General features: G+C 48.0%; 1 protein-coding gene across 1 annotated transcript; it reads right to left on the reverse strand.

The window, feature by feature from the left end:
- Positions 1 to 1,448: 1,448 nt before the first annotated feature.
- LOC144175315 (uncharacterized) lies at positions 1,449 to 27,580 on the reverse strand. The gene is made up of 8 exons (XM_077704397.1): positions 27,205 to 27,580; positions 25,165 to 25,459; positions 23,170 to 23,485; positions 19,994 to 20,157; positions 16,225 to 16,334; positions 15,423 to 15,449; positions 13,836 to 13,901; positions 1,449 to 1,525 (listed from the first exon to the last, which is right to left on the reverse strand). Exons 1-8 carry the CDS (start codon positions 27,413 to 27,415, stop codon positions 1,449 to 1,451), a joined length of 1,266 nt encoding a protein of 421 aa, XP_077560523.1. The 5' UTR covers positions 27,416 to 27,580.
- Positions 27,581 to 27,614: the final 34 nt, after the last annotated feature.

Below are 27,614 nucleotides of genomic sequence, written 5' to 3' on the forward strand. Positions count from 1 at the left end.
CCATTCTACCCAATGTGAAAGCTGTCGGAAGTGCAGAGCAGTGATTTGCCATAATGGGCTGTTGCGCCGTTATCCCCTCACTGCTACCAACCAATACAATTCAAGTTTCCCGCCTTCGGGGTGCTCGCGCGCCCCCTGCCTGAAACTGCGCCAGCGTGAGTTCTGTTCTTTTTGTGCTTGCTTTTCCTCCCGCACGAGCCGGCGTTGCACTGGTACTTTTTTTTAGCTAACTATCGTAAAAACCAACTCGACGAGCGTTCTTAACTAAATGAACGCGGGCGCTGCCGGTTTATTACGTACATTTTGCCTCACGTGCACCTACAGTTTTCTTTGCGCTAAACAACGGGGAGATGTCTGACAAGCGCCAGCGTTTCAGGAGTTTCGAACGCTTATGACTATATAAACCGCTTGGCTTTCGAAGCCGCTGGGTTTCGCCGCAACGACAGCAGCTGCGACGGAACGCGGTGTGGCTCTACTTGGGTCCAGCGAGCGAGCTACGACGACGCTCTGCACTTAAAATGATACCGGGGCCACCGTCGAACCAGGGTCCCTCCGTTCGCGGAGCCGATGCCTTACCAATCACGCGCAGGGTGCCTCTACATGCAAATCGTTGGAAGTTCTGTCTTCGCCAAAGATGCTGCTGCCGGCGGTGTATGGTGATAATAAACAAGCGCTAGGAATCTACAATCGTTCGAAATCAAAACCTGGACCATGATCTTTACAAACAAATGTGGTGCAAGAAAATGCGGTTTCGCACGACAAGTCGGGTTTGGCGCAGCCAAAGCGTCTGTGATATCTTTGGTGGTGCAAGACACCTGCCTCCTCATTCAAGCCATTCTCATCAGCCGCATCCCGTACGGCGCCCCATCCGACCGCAGCCCAAGCCCCAAGAACACTCCAAGGTCGAAAGCACTCATCGGTCGGGCATACAAAATCGGCTTCCGTCTTTCTGCCTTCACCCTCAAGCCAAAACTACTCCAGTTAGGTATGCACAACCCCCTTGCTGAACTCCTGGAAACCCAGCAGGTTAACCAACTCTCCCGCCTGGCCTTGACACTCACTGGCCAAACAGTACTCCGTGCTTCGTGTAGTTTAGCACCTACACCAGCCAAGAGAGTCCAGCCCCTATCACCATCACTACGTAGCTTCCACAAGGTAAAGTTTTGGGCTGGTTGGTACACATTCAATGGCAGCAAAACAGCGCAAAGGACGGTACGGGACGGGACCAAATAAAGCATTTGGTTGTTAGCCAGCGCTTCGTCCTGTTCTTCCTTGTCCCGCCCTTTGCGCTGTTTTGCTGTTTTTGAGTGCGTAGCTTCATCAGAGCAACTTCACCAATATCGCGCAACATGCACCCCGAATATAACAAAGGCCGCCGTGAAGCTGGGGTGTCCTACCTGAACCACCGTTACTCTGGCCAACCCGACACCAGGGTACACAGACATTGCTCACTGCAGTTCCACCTCCCGTGCCACCCCAGCAGCCACGGGCTCCACGGGGACCATACTCACGTCGGCGACTTCACCTAACGCCACAACCACAACAGCAGAAGCAACCGCCATAGCCACCCGCCGCGGTGGCTCAGTGGCTAAGGCGTTGCGCTGCTGAGCACGAGGTCGCGGGTTCGATTCCCGGCCGCGGCGGCCGCTTTTCTGATGGAGGCGAAAAGCAAAAACGCCCGTGTGTACGAGATTTCGGCGCACGATAAAGATCCCCAGGTGGTCAAAATTAATCCGGAGCCCTCCACTACGGCGCGCCTCATCGCCTGCGTTGCGTCGGCGCGTTAAACACCACAATCAATCAACCGCCATAGCCTTGGCGGCAAATCAGATGAACCAGTACGGGCCATCTCAGTATCCTAATGGACTCTCAGTAGACCCTGCCGCTACTACCTTTTTGGCCGCATCATTCATTAGGCTTTCTAGATCCTCCAGTCCGTTACGACTCCCCCCCCCCCCCCCCCCCCCCCTCCGGATAGTGTGGACGCCAGGACACGCCTCCGTCCCGGGGATATATAGAGGCGACACATGCCGCTGGCCACGAACTCAACTTCCTAATTTCCCGCCCGAAGACAGAGGACTTGTAATCCGCACCACCCCTCCACTATCTACCGCTCAGATATACTCTGACCTCCTTTCTAACTACCGTCATTCTCATTTCAACGTTCTCCCTCCCTATTCGTCATTCATTACCGAAGAGTTCCAAACGTGGCGCAGATTACAGACCGGCACCGATTTTAACCCGACCATACCCCCGTACATCTCCCACACCATTCTTTCCCACCTCTGCGGCTCGTGCAATATCCCCACCACAAGAGCTCACCTTGTAGGGTTCTTCCTGCTATTTCCCTATCCCACCACCTCCCTTTCCTTTCAGAGGTGAGAATGCGCACTGACTAGCTTGCTCCCGGACGAACAGCGACGACTTAGCCGCGCCACCCGGAAGTGCGTGGCTTCCTGAACTGAGCTCGTCACCCCCTTTCTTTCTCTCAATAAACTGTTTGCTCCCTCTCATCCATTTCTTCCTCCGCGGTTTTGCCGCCGCTAAAAAGTCACGTATAATTTTTGGTTTTTCTCAAATTTACACGGCCGCAGCCCCCCGCGCTCCCCCCCCCCCGCCTTTCGCAGCTGTTTAAAAACACTACAATTGATTCAGCGCCATTGCGTGTGTCGGCCGCCTGTGAGCCGAGTCGCAACGGCGCTCCAGTCTGCGCCAGTTCTATGAGCAGCGTCTTCCCGCGTTAATCACTGAGGACCGGCGTTTCCCAGCCTATTCTCCGCGTCACCCGCCCTAGGTTCACCGCTTTCCAGCCTTGTCGAGCAGCTCCAGCGTTATACCCAGCTTCATTTTAGTGCTGGATTGCACTGTGCTTCCGGATAGGCCCTCCCTTCGGTTTCCAAGAACACCAACGCGCGAAGTTCGTTCGTTGTACTGAATATTATTTAAACCCGTGCTTTTAACATCGTCGCCTGGGAAAGGGGGTGACTGATGGCTTCCGGGGCCGCTTCTGGGTCGCATCAACATTACAATCGTGATGTAGCGACTTCGTTCCTCAAATGCTCCTGCTTCAAAAAGTTCTCTCTCTCTCTCTCTCTCTCTCTCTCTCTCTCTCTTTCTCTCTCTCTTTTAGCAAACGCCCTCTGGAAGTAGTAGTTCCGCCCTCCAGGACAGTAGTTCGATTCCCGCTAATGAATAACTTATCTAGTTTGGTATTCACCCAGCTGAAATTTGTAATGCTAACAGCGAACAATACGGCGAAAAACTCCGGCGATAGTTCCATAAACAGCTCTTGCTTTTAGGGTCTCATGTCAGCAGCCGAAGGTACCGCTGCAGCACCCACCGGAAAATCGTATGCGCTTGCGCCGGCACTTGAAAAGAGAGAGAAAAATTTCCAATGCCCGGGCCATCACGTTCACCTCACTAATTCTTCTACTTCCGAAAAGAATAGCTAGGTTTTTTATCATGGGCTCACTCATCGTGAATTCTTTTTTTTTCGGCAGAGCTGCTAGCATAATTTTGGCGGGATATTTTGTGCGTTCGTCACAGAAAAGATCACGTCACATACATGTTCTCACATAGTAGGCTGCAAGAAACAATTATTGACAGAATGTTCAACAACACATCCTATGCCTGGAGAACACTTCGAAAATGGTATTACCCTCGAATGATCCCCCCCCCCCCTCCCCTTGCGATTCCACCATGTCGTAAGGAAGTGCTCGAAGCTTAAAAATACGCCTTTCTTATCCCTTAACTTAGTCACCATCCCTCCCATTGACCAGCACACTATAAAAAACACTTTACTTGAAGTTGCACAAATTTGTACTAAGAGCGGCGTATTACGAGCGATATATTGCTGGTCTACTGCGGAGCGGCCTTCAAAAGACCTAAAGACTCACTAACGTTGCCCACTGAAGATTTCTAATCTTCACTTGCTTCCTTCCCACCTTACCCCTTTTCCCGTCAGATCTACAACCCTCCTTTTGTGAGGGAACAGTTCAGAACAACGGCGGCAAAAAAAAAAAAAAGAAGAAAACATTTCTACAATCTGCACATACTAATTTGGCGAGATCACAGAATGACGATGGTTGCTGCCGTCACAAGTTCAATAAGTCAATGGCTGCTATAAAGCAGTTCACGGCGCGACATACCGTTTCCAAGTCAGTGCAGGCCGGGAACTTCCGGTTATACCTAGCGCCGTCCAGTGGTTAGCTTTGAACACTGCTGCAATCTTGTTGGTAAACTGCCAAAACGAGCTTACGGTTGGGCCTCAGCCTAGCGGCTAGCGTCGCGGCTTCTAACGCTTACACCTTATGTTCGAGCCCCCTTTTTTATTTCCGGGATATTTCTATTGAAAAAAAAAATGCTCCTCCGATGAGCTTTATGCGTTATTAAAGGTACTTTAGCACTTTTTAGGTCAGTTTAGGTCCGGAGAGGGGCCTATCACTGAACTGGATTGAAGTTCTGCATCCAACCGGAAGTTCGGTCATGTAATGACATGGGAACGGAATGTCTTGTTAACGGCGCGTTTACTCGCGCCTTAATTACGTGAGGTGCAGACTGACGAGGCGTGCGCTTTTTTACCACCAACATCAGCGACTGGCAAGAAGTACTCCGGCGTCAATAGATGCAACATCGTAGAGTTGGGCGACCCAAAGGACGACCGCTGCCTTCTGCAATACGGAATGCAGAGGATTGAAGATTCCCGCTTCAAGAGGGTCAATGCACATTCACGAGCTCCTTACTCGTGTGAGGAGCGGGTAAAGTGATCGCCACTCACTTCACCTTTCATCATTCCTTGATAAAGTTAGGAACAATTCAGCGGGGTAAACTGTTCGTTTCTCTGTGTTAGGGGGCTAAATAAGATATTGCCGCGAACCATGTATGGGTTTGCTTCTTTATTGTTTGTTTTTACTGCCGGGCCACGCCCGGCTGTGTTATCTGCGTTCCAAGCAAAGCGCGTCTTCTATTCTTTATTTTTATGCCGCATGGGCTATCACATTCAGATAAGCAGACTGTTTCGCCCTAACGTCACTAGCCCAGAATAATCTTCTGTGATCTACAATGTTCTGGATGTGAATCGACGGTTCCAGAAACACTCGCGCGAAATATAAAAGCCTGCAGAGCAGACGCCGCAGCATTCGATTCGACGACACTCGCCTGCGCAAGTCACTTTTTTGGCCGCTGCTTCGCCGCCTCTGTATTCTTTTGAGTTGTTAGGGGAGCACAAGTTCGCCTTAATAAACTTGTTTCTCCTTCAAGACAACTGCGTAGTCCTTGGCTTCGGGACAATATTTCGTTAACTGAGCTCCGCGAGGGAGTGCGGGAGCTATTTTGCTTCGAAGCAAAATGCAGAAAAAATTTATAAATAGCTTTTTTTAATTAGGAAGGAATTCCTCATTTAACAAGAATGCTGCGTATAAGCGGGTTCCTTTGTGGTTTTTTTTTGTTTTTTTAGGGGGGGAGGGGGGGGGGGTTAACGTTTGTAATTCAGGAGAAGAAATTTGGTGCTTCTTTGAAAGTTGGAACAGGGGAAGCAATGGGGTCTTAAACAAAGCCTTTCGTGATTTCAGGGTTTTTTCTATATAAACAATAAACATTATTTACTGCAATTAACATGTTTTAAGATCCCCAAGCTCTTTCGACACAAGTAAGGCAAGAAAAAATAAGGGAATTGAGCTGGAAATTGAGCGCGTTAGACGCACGCAAACTTTACAAGGCATTTTGTACAATTCATTATCTTCGTCATATAATACGACTGAGCTGCTTTATTTCATAATTTAAGAATAGCTGCAGTGGGGCGTTTGCTTTAGATCCGCAGGAGTAATTTTCTATAATGTCTTTAGTTATGTCTTGGTGATTTTCTTCAGGCCCGCTCAGGTAAAACTAATTTGCAAAGAAGCTTTCGCAGACTGTCACTCATTTAAAACGTACTTTTGAACGGTTAAATGATTCAATATTTCAAATTCAGTTTTTTTAGAATTTACGAACCAAAGCTACACGCGCGCCGGAGGGCTCCGGCTCTTTTCGGCCACCTGCAGGCACGCCAAAGTATCGACCCATGGGTTTTTGCTTTTCGCCTCCAACAGGAAAGTTGCCGTGCCTTCGCCTGAATCGAACCCGCGTCCCAGGGCTCAGCAGCACAACGCCTTAGCCACTGAGCCACAGAGGCGGGTCAAATGATTCACTGTGGTTATGTTTTCTGTGTTGGTTTGAATTTACTAATGAGAGTTGTACCCTCAGCGAAACTTCATCTTATCGAGAGAGTTTCATCTTACCAGGATGTCCTTTGTGCCGCGGGTCCGATCCACCTGTTTCTCAATCCTCTCTGTGACATGCACTAACCAACATCGCTTGTTTTTCGAGTTCGTGTATATCTTTTTTACGTCATGACGAATAGTTTGTGAGAAATAAGTACAGTTTGCTGAGGCAAGACGTGAGCGAAATCAGTCTAAAAGTCCCAGCCTGGAGCTTCTTTCGAGGCTTGGGGGTGAGTACGACCTACATGTGTTTCCACTCTGTTGGAACAGTCTCCACCTCCTGTTGGGCATTTATGAATGCAGTGAGCTCTTGGATGGCATCATTGCTTAAGTTGCATATGGTGCGTTTCCTATGCGATCTGCCCCTGTAGCTGTGTTTTGAGCTACACTCCATATAGCTGCATAGACCTTTTTGTCTACTGGCTCTGCTGAGTTTGGAGTTCTCTGTTACTTTGTATTGGTCAGTGCAGTAGGTGAGTGATGGCTCCTGCCTAACATTGCTTTTACTGGACAATTGAAACTGTTGTGCTATCGCTTCCTTTGGTGAATTTCAGCAGCACACATCCAGTCTTCGAAGGGCCAATGAAATAATTGCAATTTATAACTTCGGCTCGTGAGCCCGCCACGGTCACTCAGTGGCTAGGGCGTTGGTCTTGTGGTCACGAGGGCGCGGGTTCCATCCCTACCTCGGTGGTAATTTTTCTGATGGAGGTGGGATCTAAAAACGACCGTGTGTGGAGACTCCGCCCACGTAAAAGATTCCTAGGTGTGCTAAATTGATCCGCAGCCCTCCAACCCCACAGCACGCTTCGAAGTATATAGGTGTAGCTTCGGAGCGTTAAACCCGCGAAATTTTGAAATTGATTTTTTTGGCTTGTGCATACCGCGTGCAGAAAGTTCAAGTTTGATGGCGGGTAGCCGCGCAAACTGGGCGAAAACACGAAAAGGGAGAGACGCAAACAAGCCCTGACTTACAACTGATCTTATTCGAAAAAAAAAAAAACAATTATTTACATGCGTCGCATACTCATGGAGCATGCGCGAAAACAAGAGGGAGAAATTGTGTGCGTATAAAATTGCGTGTTTTTTTTCGAATAAAGTCAGTTGTAAGTCAGCGCTTGTTTGTGTCTCTTTCTTTTCGTGTTTTCGTCCAGTTTACACTGTTACCCACCATGGAACAGTACCAACTAGCTCAGCTTACAACATTCCAAGTTTAAATCATTTCGCACCATACGGAGGTGACTGCTGCTCCTAGGCCTCATATTTACGGGCTCAGGGGCAACAATGGTGTGACCTTCGCCTTCTTTATCCGACACTAAGTGCTCGCACCACCGCCATACGCACATCGTGCTTGGTGCGTGGCTGCCCGAAAAACTTGTCGCGTCAATGTCGTCGTGTCTCGCGCCTATATTAAGCACTTTCACCTCGGCGTATGCATTCGTGGCCGTGCGCGCACTTCCTCACACTTGCGCAAGCCTTTCTTGAGCAAATGGGTGGCGTCGCGCGTGCCGTCCTGTGTACGTATTTTCGAATCCTGCTTATTTATCTCGCCTCCCTGAGCCCCGCGTGTGGGTCGCGTTGTGGTGCGGTTGAACCAGTTCAAGGTTCTTCGCCCGGGAGCTGCATTGGAATACAGCGCACTCGGCTTATTCAGCGAGCACCCAGATAAGCTCACGGATCTTCCTTCGACGCGGCGTGCGAGGTTTGTATACTCTCCACACGCCAACGACCCAAAAGCGTTGGGGCGAAGGGCGGGTACGGCACCGACCCTCAACACCAGCCGCATTTTCATTGTATTCATTCCGTTATCTTCGCTGCTGTTTTATAAAGAAAAGAAGACAGCAGAATTGCCGACACGCGCACACAAACGAAAGATAATAAAGCGTATTATACTTTAATCACTCCGTATACTGCATATGTCCGGAGGTATATCGTTTAGGAATGCGTTGACGCTGCGCCAGGACCAGGAAGCTAATGTTATTACAAGAATTCTTCTAAAGCGGCTTCCCGCATTTAGAAACGGTTCGGGTGAGCGACGAGTGAAACGGGCATTTTAAAGACGGTAGTCTTTCTTGGGCTACTTAAACCCAGAAATTTTGGTCTGTCTGTCTGTCTGTCTGTCTGTCTGTCTGTCTGTCTGTCTGTCTGTCTGTCTGTCTGTCTGTCTGTCTGTCTGTCTGTCTGTCTGTCTGTCTGTCTGTCTGTCTGTCTGTCTGTCTGTCTGTCTGTCTGTCTGTCTGTCTGTCTGTCTGTCTGTCTGTCTGTCTGTCTGTCTGTCTGTCTGTCTGTCTGTCTGTCTGTCTGTCTGTCTGTCTGTCTGTCTGTCTGTCTGTCTGTCTGTCTGTCTGTCTGTCTGTCTGTCTGTCTGTCTGTCTGTCTGTCTGTCTGTCTGTCTGTCTGTCTGTCTGTCTGTCTGTCTGTCTGTCTGTCTGTCTGTCTGTCTGTCTGTCTGTCTGTCTGTCTATGACTCGATTCAGCCACCCGGCCAAAGTAAAACAAGGCTTGCGCAATAGTCTTATATAGTCACAGCTAAATCTACCCGTCAAAGTCCGGCGTAACTTGTCCCATTGTTGAAGAAGAACAAGACATTACACGGGTATAAGACAACAAATTAATACAGAAGCGATATTTGCAGTGATCCTTTATAAAAAATCATACATGCTTGATTTTTGCAAAATTAAATACTTCATCAACTGCAGAAAAAAAAAATCACTCCGCCGTCGCCTGCTGTCGCCCGCGCCACTAGCTTCTGGCGCCATTTTAAGAAATCAACCGGCAACAGTTACTAAAGGTTCCACTAGATAGGTTCCACGTTCTGCTTGGAACGCTCCTGGAGTAGGGCAACCGGGTTCTATCAACGTTGAAGTAGGGCGCCTCGATTCACGCGCGTCTCCGCCGTACGGCAGCGTTGGCATTGAGACACCCGGCCTGGAGCAGTGGAACGCGGTAAATTTAAAATGATTTAAGCAAACCTTTGGCGTCTTTACCTTGGGAGGAGCGCGACGCAAGAGGAACAACATGAGAGGTGAGCGGGAAAGCGAAGGGAGGCATTTACTTCGCAAAAGTCGATAAAGACTACCGTCTTTTGTCGACATGTGCAACGAAAGAAGCAGATACGCGGCCAATTTTTTAGACTTAAACTCCCTGTTGAAGAGCGGCTGCAAGGCGACTTGTATACGAACTTTGAAACATAGGTAGGCAATGCTGGATCCGTTTCTTATAGGAGCCACTTGGTCTCGTATGTCTTGCCCGGACATGGCCGCATACCGGCACGCTTAGAATGCGCCTTCAGCGCGTATCGGTTTGCCGCGTCTTCCCAGTTTCGTGCAAGCCGATTAGTCACCTACAAGACGATGGAGCCTTCTACCTATGCGGTTAAAAGTAAATCCTCCGTTGAATTCTGCCCCAAAGAATCAGTTTAAAATAAATAATACGTTGGACAATGGAAGCTTCGCACGTCCCACAAGTTGACAATGGCAGCAATGACTAACAGGTAGTTCGTCAGCTTCTCTCGATGTAAGGGGTATGAGCGGGCAGCGCGCGTTCTACTTCGCTCTGTTGGCGGCCGTCGTATACTGATGTCTTTTAAACAGTGCGGTTAGAGAGGCGGACGGGGGAGATCTTAACCGTGATGCGGGTCACCCTGTATAGTGCGCCCGCGGGGGCATGATGCGGGGAGAGGCAGATTTTATTGCCGGCGCGCAATGCCAGATCTGGCCTGATATGAGCGGATCCTGAATACCTCGCCTTGACGTGCACAATATGCATGGGCGAAACAAGTAACCCAAATCGGTCCTTGGGCCGACATTCGGACGACATTTGATTCCAGCGGAGTGGAGCCCCGAAATGAAAATAGTGAAACCAGGTCGTGCTAACGCGTTCAATTATCATTGAGTAGATATTCTAGAATTACGTTTGTGGATTTCTCGTTGTCTTGGATGGTAGTGCGCGGGAACAGTCAGTTTTCCGGGATTATATACAATAAATGAAGACTCCGTATACATGGTGTATATATATGCACCTATTTTAGCCAGACTATGAACGTCCCAATGAACAAAATCTCTCGTACGAGTACTGTAAAGTTTGAGGAGTTTCCCACACTCGGTCACAGAGTATTAATAAAACAGGTGAGCATTATAGAATAGTCGCGATACCTGTGGCTTGATATTGGCGTACGTAGAAACAGAGGTGAGGTGGTCAATTAATGTAATGTTCAACAGCTCGGGAACAAAAGTGTACAGAAATTTTGAGTGTTGTCTACTAATGCGCAGGACTTTTTTATGCCGCTTTTCTTCGTTCTGAGTTTTAATTTATAGCCATATTTCACTATAAGTAAACTAAGGTGGCTATTAAAAGTAGCGCAGTTTGGCTACGAGATGCCAAATTGGGCTACTTGTTTCTTTTGGTAACATTTCTTCGTTCTTTTTTGTGTTCTACGAACGGTCTATAATTACACTATCACATGACCATTGGATGTCTCAACTTCGCCAATTATTCACTTTTGTGCAGTTTCAGGCAAAGACAGGGTTGGCGTCTCTTACGATTTTTTTCCCGCGTCTCTTTGTTTTTCGGTTTTTATTTTCCTTTAATCACGTAAGGGCTACAGATTAGATAGGCCATTGAGACTTTGTACTTTCTTTTTTTGTTCTGGCTTTCTTGATTTTATTTTCTTCAATACATTCTCTAAATCTGCACCATTATAAGATTAAATGGGTAAACTTCACCAATTCCGCAATTTTATGCAGACGCAAGACATTTCACGGTTGGTGCTATGCGGTACTCGGCACAGAATGTTACGCAACCAAAACTACACAGCTAAGCTGAACATCGGAAGCAAGCAATAAGAAGACATACTTTGATGATACCGTGTAGTCTTCGTCCCCACCTGTTTCTGTATAATGGTGTGTCGTTCAGCTGGTCGTCCAAAAGCCACGGGCACAGCATTTATTTTTTTATAACAATCATATCTTGGCCAATAATGGCATAACTTACCTTTATTTTCCACTTTTTTTTTCGCGTTATCCTAAAAAAAAAAACATTGACGTCACTTTTCTGACATTGCCTGATCCTTTCGCAACAGGATTCTCGTCTTCTCGGTAAACATGTGTTGTCCAAGACGCTCAGTCTACGAAGTGCTGTTCCTGAACCTCTCTCTTGCGAAGGGATTAATTGTAACTCGGCATCCCGCCCTCTGCAGCGCGCGCACTGCGCGTACTTAGAGAACGACAGCGTGGTACGATTTCAAAAGAGAACATGTTCTCCATCTCAGCGTCAATCATTAAAAATCTTAAACCCACGGCGGATGACCCTCAGCAAGACTCCCGGCCGCGGCGGCCGCTTTTCTGATGGAGGCTAAAAGCAAGAACGCCTGTGTGTTCTAGATTTCGGCGCACGTTACAGATCCCCAGGTGGTGAAAATTAATCCGGAGCCCTCCTCTACAGCGCGCCTCATCGCCTACGCTGCGTCGGCACGTTAAACCCTACAATCAATCAATCAAGACGACCCGGCAGCAGGCCGGATAAAATCATTTCGCACCGGGTTGCCTGGATACTACGTGTCGGTCCGCTAGCTCATCCTTTATCTCCTTTACTTTAAAGGGACCCTGCAACACTTTCGATGAGCTCTTTCACTCTTTCCTTCGCGTCTGGAACCACTGCGAAAGCTATAGTTATCGCCAGCACGGAGCGGCACTGCGTGATTTGCCCGTCACACCAGATGCGCCTTCGTGCTGTTTTGTGGCATTTTTTAAAGCTGCTATCGAAAAGCGTTCATTGCTGCAACTGAAGGAAAAATAGCTAACAGCCGCGACATGGCCTTAGTGACGTCATTCGAGCTGTTGACGAACGTCAAGACCGGAAAAGAAAGAAAAATCTTTTGAGAGAGTTTACGAGTTATCTAATGGGCATAGAGCAGTAATTTTTGATTGAGGTACTTTGCGACCCCATAATCTAAGTACAGTGTGTGTTGGGTGACTACGTTCTGCAAGCATTTAAGGGTTCAAAAAAAGTTGAAGAAAGTGTTGCACGGTCCCTTTAAAGTTCCCATCAACCACCGTTCCCCGTTGGAGATACAGCCCGGAATTATCGGGAAATCGCGGAATAGCACGCGCGCTCGCTTAGCCGCTGCGCCCCAAGTTTCCCGCTCAATGAAGTTTCCCGCTATCTTGCGCGATCCTGAGTACTAACCACAAACCGTAACGCTTCCGAAACAAGAATTTTTTTTTGTTAAATGGGAAACATAAAACAAAGCTTTTCAGCACATTAGGGAAAGCGAACGGATGTGAAATGTCATCCCGGCGCCTAATAAGCTGGGCTCTTCTGGGTTCTCGACAGCACCCCTGAACAACCATTTAGTGATATTAACAAGTGGCAAAATTTATGTCAACAAACAACTCGCCATAAAATCTTTGGGAGGATTCAGTATTAGCAGCGGCCGCTGACCTTCACTGCATAACAAAGTTCCTTGCGCTCCTTTTTTTTTTTTCATCATTTCAATTCATTTTCTGCCCCTGAGTTTATAATCTGGAAGCATTACATGACACACTCAGAGAAAAAAAGCAGCGTCTGGCGTCTGTATAGCAACTGCACGGCTCCTGCGGCGCTGCTGTTTAGCTTTCCAGGTACACGGTTGCTCGAATCTTTCATGTGATTTTGTGAACCTCACACTTTTATGAAATTCACGCGTTTCATCAAAAATAGAGATCAAATGTTTTCACGTTAAAGTAGCCGACTAGCACGAAAGCTTGCCAAAACGCAGAGCGTGTAATAAGGTGCATGTCACTGAACATGTCGGTAAAAAAGCACTGACGACTACCGTACTCCCTCATGCGAAATTTGTGCGAAGCGCGAACTGCAGTCTTCTCGGTCACGGCGCATATCTGCTGCGTCTGAGGAAGTGATCGCGTGACCAGCGAACGCACGACGGCGCACGCTACTCCACCGTTATCTCGCCGCGCGTGGCCGCCGCCGGTGAGCATGTTGTTGCAAATCGTGTTTGAACCTCCCGCGCAAGTGTCACGGGATTATAATGAGCCACGAACGGAGGAACAGCGTCTGGCGAAAGTGGGAGGGGGAGGGCGCTTCCCGGCGGCGACGCATGGCGAAAGTGTGAGGGGGATGCAATGAGAGAGATGACGCCATAGCAGCGCGTGCCGCCCTCCCCCTCAACCTTTCGCCAGACGCTCCGACGAGCGTCTAGTGCGGGCTCAGGATACCTCCCTCCCCCTCACACTTTCCCCACACTTTCCTCCGCCGTTTTCTTTCTGTCTTCGCTCGCTCGGGTACAACGCCGTCTCCGTCGCCATCGCCGCCGCCAAATCACAGTAGTGGCCGCCAAAGTGCTGCTCACTAGAACGATGCGAATCCCGCGCAGCAGACAGGCTTTTTTTTATTGCAGTTGGTTTCAAACATCAATTCGACTTCAAGGGACGTTCCGCTTCCAATTATCCGGATATGTGACGTTCTCGATTAACGTGCCTGCGAACAAGGAAAAAAAAAAAGACGCAGAAACGACGCTACAGTAAAGACCAGTGTCTTCTGAATAGAGTTAGGCGGAAAATTGCAGAACAAGACTCCTACCTGCTTCTGACATGGCTTGCGTTGCTAGAAGCTTCGCCCTGATGCTCGACGCGTTCCATGTTGCCGCTATCGCAAAGAAAAAGAAGGTAAGGAAGAGCAGGCGAAAAGCACTACGATAAAGGGCACTGAAGTTCGAGCAGCCCGGTAAGTTGAAACAAAATGAGCTGTAGAGTGAATTGTTGTTTCTCTGGCACCATTGTATCGACCTGACTCCCAGCGCCACGTCAGAGATGCGGCGGCGCTGGCGTGAGAGGCGACTGCTGTCAGAATAGCCTTGATTATAAGCTACAGCCATAACATTAAATGCGGCCGCCGCCGCTGCCGTCGAAATAGTGAAACGCAGGTATTGGCGGCGACGAGTGCTAGTCGAGCTCTCGCGAAATGTCAGCGGACTCTACGTTCACCACTACATGCACCAAAAAAATCTCGTAGTTTCGATATCATTTTACGCGTATGCATTCTTTACGTAGTACCCCACCGCTCGACCCCTGTAATGCCGAGCGTTTGCACAAAAATGCTTAGTTGCCGAGATTAACACGTTTAATCTTCATAATAACGTGAAAGTAGAGCATCGGTGAAAAATTGAAAAAAAAAGTGCAATTTAACTAAGCACACCGTCGTCCCGTATAGTGTAAATGGCCAAACGCGGACAAAAAAAAAAACACTACTAAAAGTAGCCTTATTTCGCTACTCTTCACCAAATATGGTTATAAAAGTCACACTGAATACATGCGGCGTGAAAATTCTTCCAAATTATGAGACGATTTCCGGAATTTGTGCACAATTTTTTTAGTAATACGGACAATACGCGCAGTGATTTTGATTTAATCGGAAGTGGTAAGCAATCAAGAGGAGGAGGAAGAGCAGGAAGATAAAACGGGTAGAAAAATAGGGAGGTTATCCCAGGCGTAAAAGCTGATTTGCTGCCCTTCATTGAAGCAGAAGATTGAGGGGGCAAAATAGATAACAAGGAATCAGGGGGTAAGAAAAGTTATTCACTACAGCCAATGGTGTCAACTGTTGTACGCAATGGCGAGGTTAAACAAAAAGCATGGATTTCTAAAACAACTAGCTCTGGGTTTATTGGTAAAGTGGCTACGCGGATGTGTTTGTTGCGTAAAGTGTATTACAGCATATGGCAAAACTTGTCAATTGTTTAATAACTCGGCGTATTTAGCGTTGCGCAGGAGATATTGTTTTCCTAACAGCTGCCTAAAAGCATTTTGAAAAGCCTGATGATTAAAGTGACTGGTTGACTTTTATTGGCCCCGCATTACTGACAAATGTCGCCAGGAAAACGTTCTGCAAGTGAGTGAGTCAGACGATCATGAATATAGTTATGTTATATAGGTTAAGAAGGGTATATTGACTTAATATAGCTAAAAATGATGAGTTAGGAATTGTACAAATCTTCTGAATTAAACTTGCGAATAGGAAATTAAATTTATTAACCCATTCAAAGCCCAAGGCTGGCAGCAACAATAATGACCGAAAGTCGCAAGTAAAAAACAGCGATAAAATACGCTTAGATTATCTCGACGCTACGGCCACGCCTTGGAAAGAAGAGCATGTGAGGAAGCTGCTTACCCCAATTAACTAGATCCACGAAAGTATCTGAAACCACGATGACACAAGGTATTCTTTAGCGGCTGAGGTAGAAGAGAATAGGCCACAATGTAAAAAATCCCCGGAAAAAACATACATGCAATGACGACACAGTCGTAGAGAAAAATTATTCAGGTATGCACAACTTCAGAAGGGTGAACAAATACATTCCGGTTTATTATGTTTTTGTTCTCTATAAACAACCAGGATGAAAAAACAGGCATTCGTCTGATCTCAAGCCATCCTGGGGAGTAGTGGCCAAACTTTGTTTACAATTTTAAACCGCGGAATTCTAAAGCGAACCAAAAGAATGCCCGAAAACGCGGGAAACGTAGAACGCGCTATGAACTCTATGAACATATTTAAACAATCTATGAATTTCGAACACCATAAAATTTGAACACTCCATGAACACTCAATAAACGTATTTGAATTCTCTGAACAGTGCGTAAACTATGTTTGACCACATTTGCATAACGGCCTCCACTGCTCTTTTCTCGTAATGTTTCCAAACGCAGAGTTCGCCTACTCAAAGCAAAACTATCTACGCCGGGCTGTCAGAATCATTCCTACAACCCCATAGCTACGAAATAGCCCACGCTTCAGCACTATGTTGCGAGAACTTGTAATAAATAAAGTAAATAAAGGAAACAATGAAGCAGAGCCTTGTTTACAGTGAATGTTACCTGTCTTAAAGATGTACTGCTTATCACGTGTGAAAAACATGTAGAAATTCTCACTCGTGGGAATATTGCGCGTATGGTCTTACGACGAATGTGCCTACCTTCTCTGAATGCGTAGACCATGAAAGCGGCGAAGAGAGACATGATTGCCATGGATATCATGCTGATCTTGGCGCAGCACCAGCGAGAGAACAGGGGGGCCGCAATTGTCCTGCATACAGCGGGATGGTGCCAGCAAAATTTTGGGAAAAGAGGAATCTCCTGAGGGTGGTAAACTTAAGGACCCACGTTTGATGCATTTCGATGTATGCGTATACGCGTGTGGTCTGTTTTCGGATAAAATCTGGGGGACCGCAATAAAACACAGGGACTCGCAGCTTGTATAGGGACAGATAACTGCTCAATTTAATGAATTATTTGTTCACTGTTAACAATGTACTCGACATTGTCTACTCAGTGAAACCCGTAAACACAGATTTACGGCGGTAAAGGCTCGCTCACAGGCTAACAATAACTTTTCCGCTTAAACAGTTGCTCGGTATGTACGTAGGCTTCCTGCAGGTTTTCCGGTGAAACCTGGTTATCCCCGATTCTTGTACCCCGAACATATTTCGGGAGAATCGGGATAAACCCGATTTCTCCGCGAATGGACCATTTCAATGTAGCAGTCTGCACAATCATTGCTGACGTTCCGCCATTCTCAGCCAGTACATGCTGGAAGCAAGCCCCCCCAAAACCCACCTTTGAATTTTTTGTGTATTGGCATGACTCTATCATTCGCTACCCCAGGATGGAAAATCCTTCACTGGCATTATTCTACCTAGCTAATGAAAGCTGTGATGTCAGGACTGGAGAGAACTTTCTCCCGGCTGAGATACGTTCAACGATCCGACAGGTCACGAATAAAGACGGACATGTTGACTGTAGGGTTTAATGCGCCGACGCAACGCAGGCGATGAGGCGTGCCGTACAGTGGAGGGCTCCGGATTAATTTTGACCACCTGGGGATCTTTAACGTGCTCTGAAATCTCGAACACACGGGCGTTTTTGCTTTTCGCCTCCATCAGAAAAGCGGTCGCCGCGGCCGGGAATCGAGCCCACGACCTCGTGCTCAGCAGCGCGACGCCATAGCCACTGAGCCACCGCGGCGGATTAAAGACGGGCACGTTGCACATGCAGATGATATTGTACGTAAGCAAGGGTATGTAAAATATTGCTGACCAGCCTTTCGTGAATAAAATGTCTCATTTCTAAGAGGTTATCAATGCTCTTTGCCGTCATCATTAGTGATTTATTTCCGAACAAACGCCAAATTTCGGAGTGTTTTTGCTGGAAAAAACTGATGTCCATCTGATTACCAGCTTGAAATAAACAGCAATTTTAACGTGTTGGAGTTAAGGAGCTTATGATAGTTTCCGATTATAAAAAATAGTGTATTATTTAGTACATCTCAAGATTAAACCCGGAAAAAACCCGAATTTCGGAATGGTTCAACAAAACGCCCATTTCTCCCTGATGATCCGCTTGAAAAATAGCGCCCGATTATTACCCCGATTTTTTTTTTAAATATATAAAACCCCAAGACGTACAACCCTATATATACGTTACAGTCAAGTCGGACCACCGAGCACAGCTGCCGGAAGTGGCTGTCGCAGAGCAAGTCCAGCCGTGCAAGAAAAAAATAACGCGTTCGAAAGGACACAAAACAGCTCCAGCATAGGAAATTAAAGCAAGCGCAAAAAGAACAGAACTCCCGCTGGCGCAGTTTCAGGCAGGAAGCGCGCGAGCGCCGCGAAGGCGGGAACTTTGAAACGCATTGGGTGAAAGCAGTGAGCGGATAACGGTGCTGCAGCCCATTATGGTATCACTGCTCTGTACTTCCGACAGCTTTCAGATCGATTGGAACGCTTTAATTTTTTTAAAGTTTCATGAAAGTTGGCTATGGATGATTGGACTCAGCCTGCCACCTGCGCTGGTGTGCACGGGCAGACGGACCAGCCGGCACGCCACCCATGGCAAATCTTGAGAGACCAAGCGCAATGGAAGCAGCCGCTAAACCCTCGCTTTTTCAGGTGGTACCGCAGCATCGAGGCTTCTAGCGAGCGTATACAGGTGCGATGTCCCTCCGCGACGGATCCCGTGGCGTGGCGTCACCCCTACCACAATTGGGCTCCGTCGGTTTACGCCGTTACAACGCGAGGAATGGCCTTGCCAGATGTGGTGCACGGAGCTTTCGCTCTAAACGCTCCAGGAGCTCCACTCAACGTGAAAGAGGTCAAGTGTGGAGAAGTGATTGGCCAGATGGGTTGTGGCGCCGTTTTCCGCTCTTTGCTGCCACCCCTCATGCTATTCCCCTGCCTGTTTCACTACTCTCTTTATGAATTGAACAGATGTTTGCTCAATGCAATTCAATTTTCCCGCTTTCGCTGTGCTCGCGCGCCTTGTCCTGGGACAGTTCGCATCATTTTAAGGGCAAAGCACTTTAGGAGCTCGCCTTGTCGTCCTACCTCGCTCGCTCGACCCAAGTATATAGAGCACCAAGGCGGCGGCCCGGGGAAACGCTGTTGTTCACGGCGTACCCCAGAGGCTTCTAAAGCCAAGCGGTTTATATAGTCATAAGCGTTCGAAACTCGTTAAACGCTGGCGCTTGTCATGCATCTTCCCGTTGTTTAGCGCAACGAAAACTATAGTTACATTTGAGGGAAACTATACGTAATTAACCGGCAGCGGCCGCGTTCCTTTAGTTAAGGACGCCCTCTGGGTTAGTTTTTCCGATAGTAAACGCAAAATGTGGCAGTGTAACGCCGGAACGTGCGGGGAGAAAAGCACAAAGAGAACAGAACTCTTGCTGGCTGGCGCAGTTTCAGGTAGGGGGCGCGCGAGCACTGCGAAAGCAGGAAATTGGAATTGCATTTGGTGGTAACAGTGAGCGGAGAACGGCGCTACAGCCCGTTATGGCGAATCACTGCTCTGCACTGCCGACCGCTTTCACATTGCGTGGAACGGCTTTAATTTTTTTTTATCTTTTGCTTCTTGTGCTTCCTGGAACAGCACGAGCGGGAGGTCTGTTCTTTTTTGTGCTTGCTTTCATTTCGCACGTGCTGGATCCTTTCTGCGCCATTTTGAACGCGTCGTTTATTTTTTTCTTCCGCGGCCACTTTTTTCCCCTAAGTATCGTAACACCAACCCAACGAGCATTCCTACGTAAATGAACGCCGGGACTGCTGGTTAAGCACATATATCTTGGCTCAAATGCACCTGCAGTTTTCTTTGCGCTAAACATTGGGGACATGTATGACCAATTCCAGCGGTTCCAGGAGTTTCAACGGTTCTGCCTATATAAAACTTGTGTTCAAGTACTGTAAAGTTCCGAAAGAACGCCCACCGAAATTACAGAGATGCCAAGTGAGAAATACGGGATGGGCAGACTTTCGGGTCAGGCGCGAAAAACTACAAAACAGTGGCCGCATCAGCACATAAATAAATTATCCGCGTTTGATTTCACTAAGTGGTGCTGAAGCCACCGATTTTAGGGGGTGGGCTATCTATGAGGTCTCTCAATAAATTGAATATTTCACCCTAAAGGGGGTGGGATATGTTTCGGGGGAGGGCGTTCTCTCGGAACTTTACGGTATCCTCTTAACTTTTGGCTTTTTAAGGTTGGCTTTTGGCTTTTTGGCTTTTTAAGGTTCCTCTTAACTTTTAAGGTTGAATCGAAGGGCAATTGCGGGTAGCTTTTCGAAGCCTCTGGGTGCGTAAAGCCGCGTGACACTGTGACCGCGGACGAGCTACGGCGACAAGCCGGGCCCCTAAAGTGCTCCGCACTTAAAAGAAATAAATTTCGCCCCTTTTGCATCATGGGGGACTTACGGCAGAGCATGCGCGCCGGGGTGGTGTCGACCTTGAGCCGGACTATTCCGTGGCGCGGTGTCGAGCGGCAGTGTTGAGCCACCCATTGGCGCTTCGTCTCGATGGCCGGTGCCGGACAACTGCTCACGCCGGCCGGGGACTACCAGAGCTTCGACCATCATGACCTGTAGGAGAATGCCAGATTACGGCGCTATAATTCATTCATTATGTCCGTCACGCGAAGCTTCGATTTTTCATCATTTGAGAAACTTCGTACCTCAGCAGTACACACATGCTCCTGAATGTCGCATTAATGATCCAGTATTAGTTCCGTCTACTTGAAAGCTTGAATGTAAGTGTTACTAATGTGAAGCAATGTTACATAGACACTTTGAGACGTCGTCGCTTCCCTTGCCTGCGGCTTCTAATTCACCTCTAACTCTACTTGAAACCTTGAATGTAAGTGTTACTAATGTGAAGCAATGTTACATAGACACTTTGAGACGTCGTCGCTTCCCTTGCCTGCGGCTTCTAATTCACCTCTAACTCACCTTTACGCCAATGTTACGAACAAATTAAGAAATATCACAGTTTATATAGTGGATAGTCTTTTTTGGTCTAGGTAGATGTTGACGTTTGGGTCTATGTGTCTGTCACCGGATCTATGCAAAAACAATACTCGGACAAAATCATAACTCATATCGATGCTAAGTAATTGTAACTGAAATGTGCAAGGTCTTGGTTATTCGTCTTTCACCTGCACTGCATGCCATTTAGCGTTGCGATGTTCTCGTTTGTCCTCTTTGGAGCTGAGTCGTGTGCTGGGTCCGACCACATAAACGTCACTCCGACGAGCTTCCCACAGTCCATGTTTTCGAACGCCTGCATGTCGTCAAAGCACTGATCGCGCTTAGCCTTTCTTTTTCGCACAATGGCTTTTGCCCTTGGTGGCCTGAGGACCCACAGGCCTTAAGCATGCTGAGCAAAGTGTAGGGTATGACTTAAGTCATTAAAACTCTGCTCGCCGCTCCTAGCGTGATCTTAACCTCTAATCTACCGAACGTCCCGAGCGCTCGGGCTGAATGCTTATGCTGTTCTTATGCCGTTCTCATGCTGCCCAATATATTGCGGCGAGGGCCACTGTAGGTCCACCGTCACAAAATACAGATCTAGTAGTATAAGAACATTTCGCGTCAATATGTGAGTAACTGAGGGGAATCGAACCGCCGCCTTACGCATGAAAGACAAGAGCACGGATAGAGCCACGGGAAGCAATGGCTGTAAGGTGTTATTTTTGCCCGAACGAAGCTGAAGCAGGAACCTCGAACAGCATAAGTGATCTAGCCTCATCCGGCGAAGTCTAAGGAAAACATTGTTCGCTTTCATTGAATCTTGAAGTAGCTCTAATTGCGGTATTAGGTGTACTTTTGTGTTAAATTGCTCGTGGATATTCAGTACAATATACAAGGATATTCTATACGGATATTGAACTGAGAGATCGTCATAACCAAGGTACAAGGAAATGAGAGGAAGGGAAATTAATTTAAGTAGCACGCTTCCACCTCGTACGCGAAGTGTTAAGGCGGGAGATTCAGGTGAAAATTGAATTCATGCTGGTTTATTTCTCAGTAAAAAGTACAAGAACATGTTTATTACCGGGACATAAAGCGGTTTTGTATTGAAGGGATTAAAAATTATGCAATACTAAAATTATGCAATAATAGTTTTTTTTTCGTTTAGTCACGCGCACTGTCGCGCAGGCCATGAAAAGAGTACTAGAAAGAAATCAAGGCGCTGGCGCGAATTCGTAAAAACTGAAAAGATATCGTACACGCATTTTCTCTTGTATCAGAATTTTGTCCCGCTATTCATGCCACAAAGCGAGGCGAGTGTCGTTGGGCTGTTGCACTGACGTCCACTGGGGAAACAAGCTCCAATTAGGCATGAAATATTGGATAATCTACGAAATATGAAATCGAGGATGGAATTAAAGAATTGGGTCGCTACCTGACAGTGGCAGGGGCACTATCGCCGTGATGTACAGGGAGCGAGCACACGCACTGCCGGTAACATTACTGTAATTACCATAGTAATCAGAACAGTCTGCAACAATATGTGCACGAGTGAATCCTCTTATTCTAACGTCTCATTCGCTGATTTATTGAAAAATCTCCCCTCACAACAGAAGAAGCAGGCTTCTTGAGGCTTCTTGAAGGGCTAGTATAGGAGGGCCAGGTTCGCTTTTACATCGGAGCTGTCATAGGCTAACTTCCCCGGTTTTTCGAGTGCCGAGCAAAGCTGCTTCCCTCCTCCTCACTTCGGCACGTTTCTTCGGCCCTCTCTCTCTCCTTCGCCACCAGTTCGCATCCAGCGCTTCGTATTCTGATATGGGGCATTAAATAATGTCTTTCCGGCCATTCATTTAGGCATACAGTGAAACTGACTTTAAAAAAGCGATTTAAGCTCGATTTTTGTAAGCCGGCTTTCCCACATTGTGCGCTTGTTGCACAGTGAAGCCTGCTGTTAAAGAAAGATAGGCGGCATTGGGCACTAACCCGGCGGAATGAGGCCACCGACGAGGGCCGGAGGCGCCGAGCGTATACGCGATGCCCGCCGGGACCCCGAATACCACAAAACGGGAAACGCAAGACGTTGGCGCGGGTTCATAAACGCTCCCCTGCAGCGACGGTGGGGTGTGTGCGCAATTTCGAAGCCAACCAACAGCCCGCAAACATCTCCGCTGGTCATTCACCTTCGAAATTTTAATGCGAAGCATTTTTTGCCGAGTACCACCACAGCCAGGACCATGTAACCCCCTGCACCTCCAAAACAATTCAGATTTCGCGGAAGTTCCACCTTTAATCGTCATTACAGCGTAAATGGAGGTGATTGGACGAACAGAATTTTGCGAAACCAAAATATGAGAAATATAGAAAAAAAAGCGAAAATGGCGAACCGTGTAGCGCTTGGTATTTTCACAAAAATGCAGAGTTGGCGGAAGTAACGCCTGTAATAGTTATAATACCGTAAATGGGGATAACTGGTCGGACAGGATTTAGAAAAACCAAAAACTTTGGGTGTAAAGAACTGTACACTCTAGACAAGCGGCATCAGAATGCTACGCATTAGTGGGCAATTCTCTGAATTTCTGCAGATCTTTTTATTTGTCTTCGTGCCTATAGGAGGGAATCCATTACCTGTACAGTAGTCTGGTTGGCTGGTTGAGCAGCGGGTTGCACCACAGTAGCCTCGGGAGGCTGCTGGTTGCCAGGCGGGTTGGATTCCTCCGATAATGCCGAGTCCATTTGGGGCACCGTAAACGCACCGGTGGAGCCCACTTCGGGAATATCGATGGGCACCTCTAGGGACGCCTCCGAAGGGGGAATTTCGATGGGCACCTCTAGTGACGCCTCCGAAGGGATATGGGTCATGCTCACCGCGTTCATCGGTATGTCGACCGGCTGCGGTGGGGCTTCAGGCACGTCTGGGCTCGAAGCTCCCGAAGGACTAGCTCTGAAATTCGAAAAGAGAACGATACGGCGTTAAAGTATGGGGAATGCCGTTACGCGCGCAACGATCACGGCTTATATGAGGCGCAATCTCGCAGTTCCAAATAGTGCCTGTTCACGCTACAGGTAAGAAAAGGTTTGGGGTAATGGTCGACTAAACGTGTATGTCTCCTCGAGCCAGTTATGTAGCATCTAGCAGCATAAAAAAATTTCACCATCTTCCCGTAGGGAAACTCGGAGTAGTATGCGAAGCAGCCATGGGGTCGACTCAAGTTCCCAATAGTTTTCAGTTCGTCGTTTCCGTTAAGTTGAGGTTCATGGCTACCGTTATATTTAGCGTTTTGTTTCCATGGTAACTACCACACTTTTTACTTACCCGGTGCGTCATTTATACCGCGGAGTTACAGTGGCTCCCCCAGCGGAGTATGCAGCGGCTACCGTCAGGCCTCTAACCCTAAGCTGCTTCGCATTATCGCACGCGGAGCGGCAGGGGTGGCCATTCGTTGCGCAAGCCCGGAGAGGAGAGGAGCTTCGCAGAGGAGAGGAGGAATGTCGGAGAGGAGAGGAGCGTCGGAGAGGAGAGGAAATGAGATGAGGAGAGGAGACGAGGGGGAGGAGTATGTGCATGCGCAGTGGGGGTGTGGACGCCGCACAACGGCGGTGGGAACAGGCGCGACCATAAGCTGCTTCGCATCCAAAAATGAAAGCAACTAGAGTATAGAAAAATTTCAGGGTCTAGACGGCGGTCAGACGGCGCTCTGACTCGGCGCTGGGGCCGTGGCTAGATCGCCGTCGTACGACACCGAGGTGTTTAAGAATAGGCTGGCACAGGCCTGAGCGCCTGCCATTGTGATGTAGAGGATCCCTCTTAAATTCCTGATACTAAGGCAGGTGTTCCGAGTCCGGCTTCTGCCTCCTTTACTTTCCCTTACATATTAAGTTTCATTTATAATACTTGTTGCTTAGGTTAAGTTTCGAATGATGACTTTCTGTTCATTGGGTTATGTGATGTTAGGTGGCCTGACGTTACGTTAGAGTAATAGTAGTAGTGCCAGACGCGACACTTTTATTTTGCGAAACTTCGATGGACGTAGCTTTAGTGGAGGGGTTATAGTATATGGTCCGACGGCACTCCAGACGCAGTTTAAAAAATGATTGATATCTATATATCTATAGGATATATCGATAAATTGCCGCTAAGGCAAAATGCCGAAGCAACGTGTATTATTATGTAATTGCAACTACAAAGTGATTCGAATCAGAACCCCAAATAACACGGAAGGACGCCAGCCGCCCTCTGTGGCTCCAAGGGCACTCAGCACGCGTTGGGAGTTTTAATGATATGAAGGGATGGGGGAGCCATCATCATAGATCATCATATTGTATACCGCCATTCGGTATTCTGGCCATCTATGGCAATAAATAGCCACAGCTGTCATTAAAACATTGAATAGCCCACTTATGGGGATCTTGTTACCCACTGAATATCGCAATCTCTCGCACATTCTAGAGCTGCCAGCTACGACGATGGTCATCACCATCCACTGTATTACATTACTAGTTGGGCCTAGTAATGAAGCTAGACATTAGAAAGCTAGAGGCGCATGTTTTCTTCAGGTCCGCGCACAATATACAGCCAGTTGGATAGCGAGCTTCTGGACAGAGCGCGCGCGTCCTGCGTACCCAGCGGCCTCGTTGACGAGGTTCTCGGCGAGCTGCTTGAGGTTTGTTGCGCATCCCGTGCGCGCATCGTGCGCCACGTGCCCGTCCTTGCCGCCACGAATGCGCTCGCCGGAGCTGCAGAGCGGGTCGAAGCCGAAGTCATTGAGCGTGGCCGGCCGACGTTCGAGGGACTTGGTGGGCGACGGAGGCGCCATGCCGGCCTCGCTGCCCAAGAACAGCGTCACGCCGCTCTTCACGGGCACTGAGCGGCTGCATGACGCCGGGATCGCCGGCCTGCTTTCCGCCAGGGCGAGTTCTGTGTGGGGAAAGTGGGACAATCGCTTCGGTTACGCGTTCGACTAAAGGGAGACACGGATCTTTCATCCCTGCCTTCCATAGCAAGTTCACTTAAGTTCAGCAAGTTTCGAACAAACTGCAGACGTCCCCGTGGCTTATGACGCTCAATGCGCCCCCCTCACAAGACCTGGTTGTCAATTAAAGACTATAATCTTTCTTGGGCTACTCAAATCGGAAAATTTAATCTCTCTATCGTCTGTCTGTCTGTCTGTCTGTCTGTCTGTCTGTACCTGGATTCAGCCATCCGGCCAGAAATTAAAAAAAAATTCTTGAACTACCGGTTCATATAGCCAAAGCCTGTCCGACCGACTAAATCTGTAAACATACTCCATACCTGTTAACCCTGTTTAGCAAAAACTAGCCATTAGGCATATTTGAGGCAATACATTAATGCACAACTTGTACTCGCAGTGTTATTTTAATTGAAAATAAATGTGTGTTTGATGTTTGCCATAGCAAAGAATAAATGCGCGTTTGAAACAATACGTTTACCCAAAAATACAGAAAGAGCTCGTGCGAACGTGGGCCTTGTGGCAGTGCTCCAAGTTTAGCAGTAACAAAGGGTTGCAGTATAAGGCCGGGGCAGTGGGGCGTGGGAAAATTGAATACGCTTCAGCAAACCTTTTCCGTGTTTATCGCATGAGGATCAAAAGGCAGGGGAAGAGCACGAGATATGAGCTGGAGAGATAGGAGAGGCATTTACGTGGACAAAGAGGCAGAAGACTGTCGTCTTTCGCAGTGAAAGACGATAGACGAAACACGATAGAGATTTGCAGCGAAGTGAGCAGATACGCGGCCATTTTTTCACGGTGGTATAGTGGCTTCCCACTTGTGACTTGTTTGTGTCAGGGCGTCCCAGCAGAATGCGCTGTGTGGCAAAGCCAACATCCTCGCGAATGCTCCGTTAGCTCTCAATCTATTGCAGATATCTTGGGGAAAACTCACACTGCAGTTGCTTGCTAGGACGAATCCATTATTGCGCAGAGTTTTATATACTCGTCATGTTTAGCATGCTAACCGTGTAGATGTAAGCAATCTGTAATTCCTGCCAGCTGTAAAAGGGTGTCCCTGCGAAAAACGTTTCAGAGAACGGCTTCAACACATGTATCATCGGAATCATTCCGAAACAAACTATATGACACTGAACTGTTCAAACAGAACTACATAGCAATGGGAAGTCATATCTCAGCAAGTATTATAGATATCCACCAAGGAGAGTTTAAATGTCGAATAGCATTAAGCCATCGCTCATAAGCCAGAGCCCCTCCAGCCGTGTCTCAAAGCAGCCGCCCGATTTGTCTGCTAGAAAAAAGCTGCAGTCCATCCAGTTTTCATTAGCCTAATCAATTCAGAAGATTGATAAATCTAAAATTATAAACAATCGAGTGTTATTTGCATTAGTTTCACTGCGAGCTGGTCAATGTACTCGTACAAAAAAATATTCCAAAATTGCAAGCCGAATTGCATCTGTCATTCATTTCGTGATATTCATCATTGTCAATTCAGCTGGGCAGGCCCGACCGCCATTTTTTGTGTGTGGCACCAGGCCCTACCAGCGTGCCTGCTATACTTTTTCGGGCTTTCTCTTGTGAGCGCAGTACAACACTGTTAAAATTATCGCTCGTGTAACTAACATGCGGCAGCTTCCTATTAAAGTAGGCTCAATTGTCGGTGTATTCGTGCAGCCTGGCGAGACCAACGCACCAGAGACCTCGGGCTGGGTCGTGAAGCCAGACGACAGGCAGCCGCTGACTGCGTCCGACAACGATCCCGTCAACCACCGCGTTTCCCTAGTCTGCGGGGCCTCGCCCGGCGTCGCCGACGCATCTTCTCCCGAATTCTTCAAGGGATCGTCGCCCTTGTGCACTGGGACAGCTTCGCCGGCTCCCGATGTCACCACGCAGACCTCCTGCATATCTGTGAACCGTTCGTTGCACTCATCCGACGCGCCCAGGTTTGGTTAGGCGTTTCCGTTTGAAACTCATTGGTTTGCACACGGCGGAGTTGCTGCGGGCGCTCGGTGCTTCGTCACAGGCAGGTACGCCTCGGTAATCGATGCAGTCGCATTTGGCACCGCGGAAAGCATCGACAGCCGGTGATGATGGTGATGATGG

The sequence above is a fragment of the Haemaphysalis longicornis genome, unplaced genomic scaffold, assembly GCF_048455015.1.
Source record: "Haemaphysalis longicornis isolate Haplotype H1 unplaced genomic scaffold, Haemaphysalis longicornis Haplotype H1 scaffold_3, whole genome shotgun sequence".
NCBI classification, from domain to species: Eukaryota; Metazoa; Arthropoda; class Arachnida; order Ixodida; family Ixodidae; genus Haemaphysalis; species Haemaphysalis longicornis.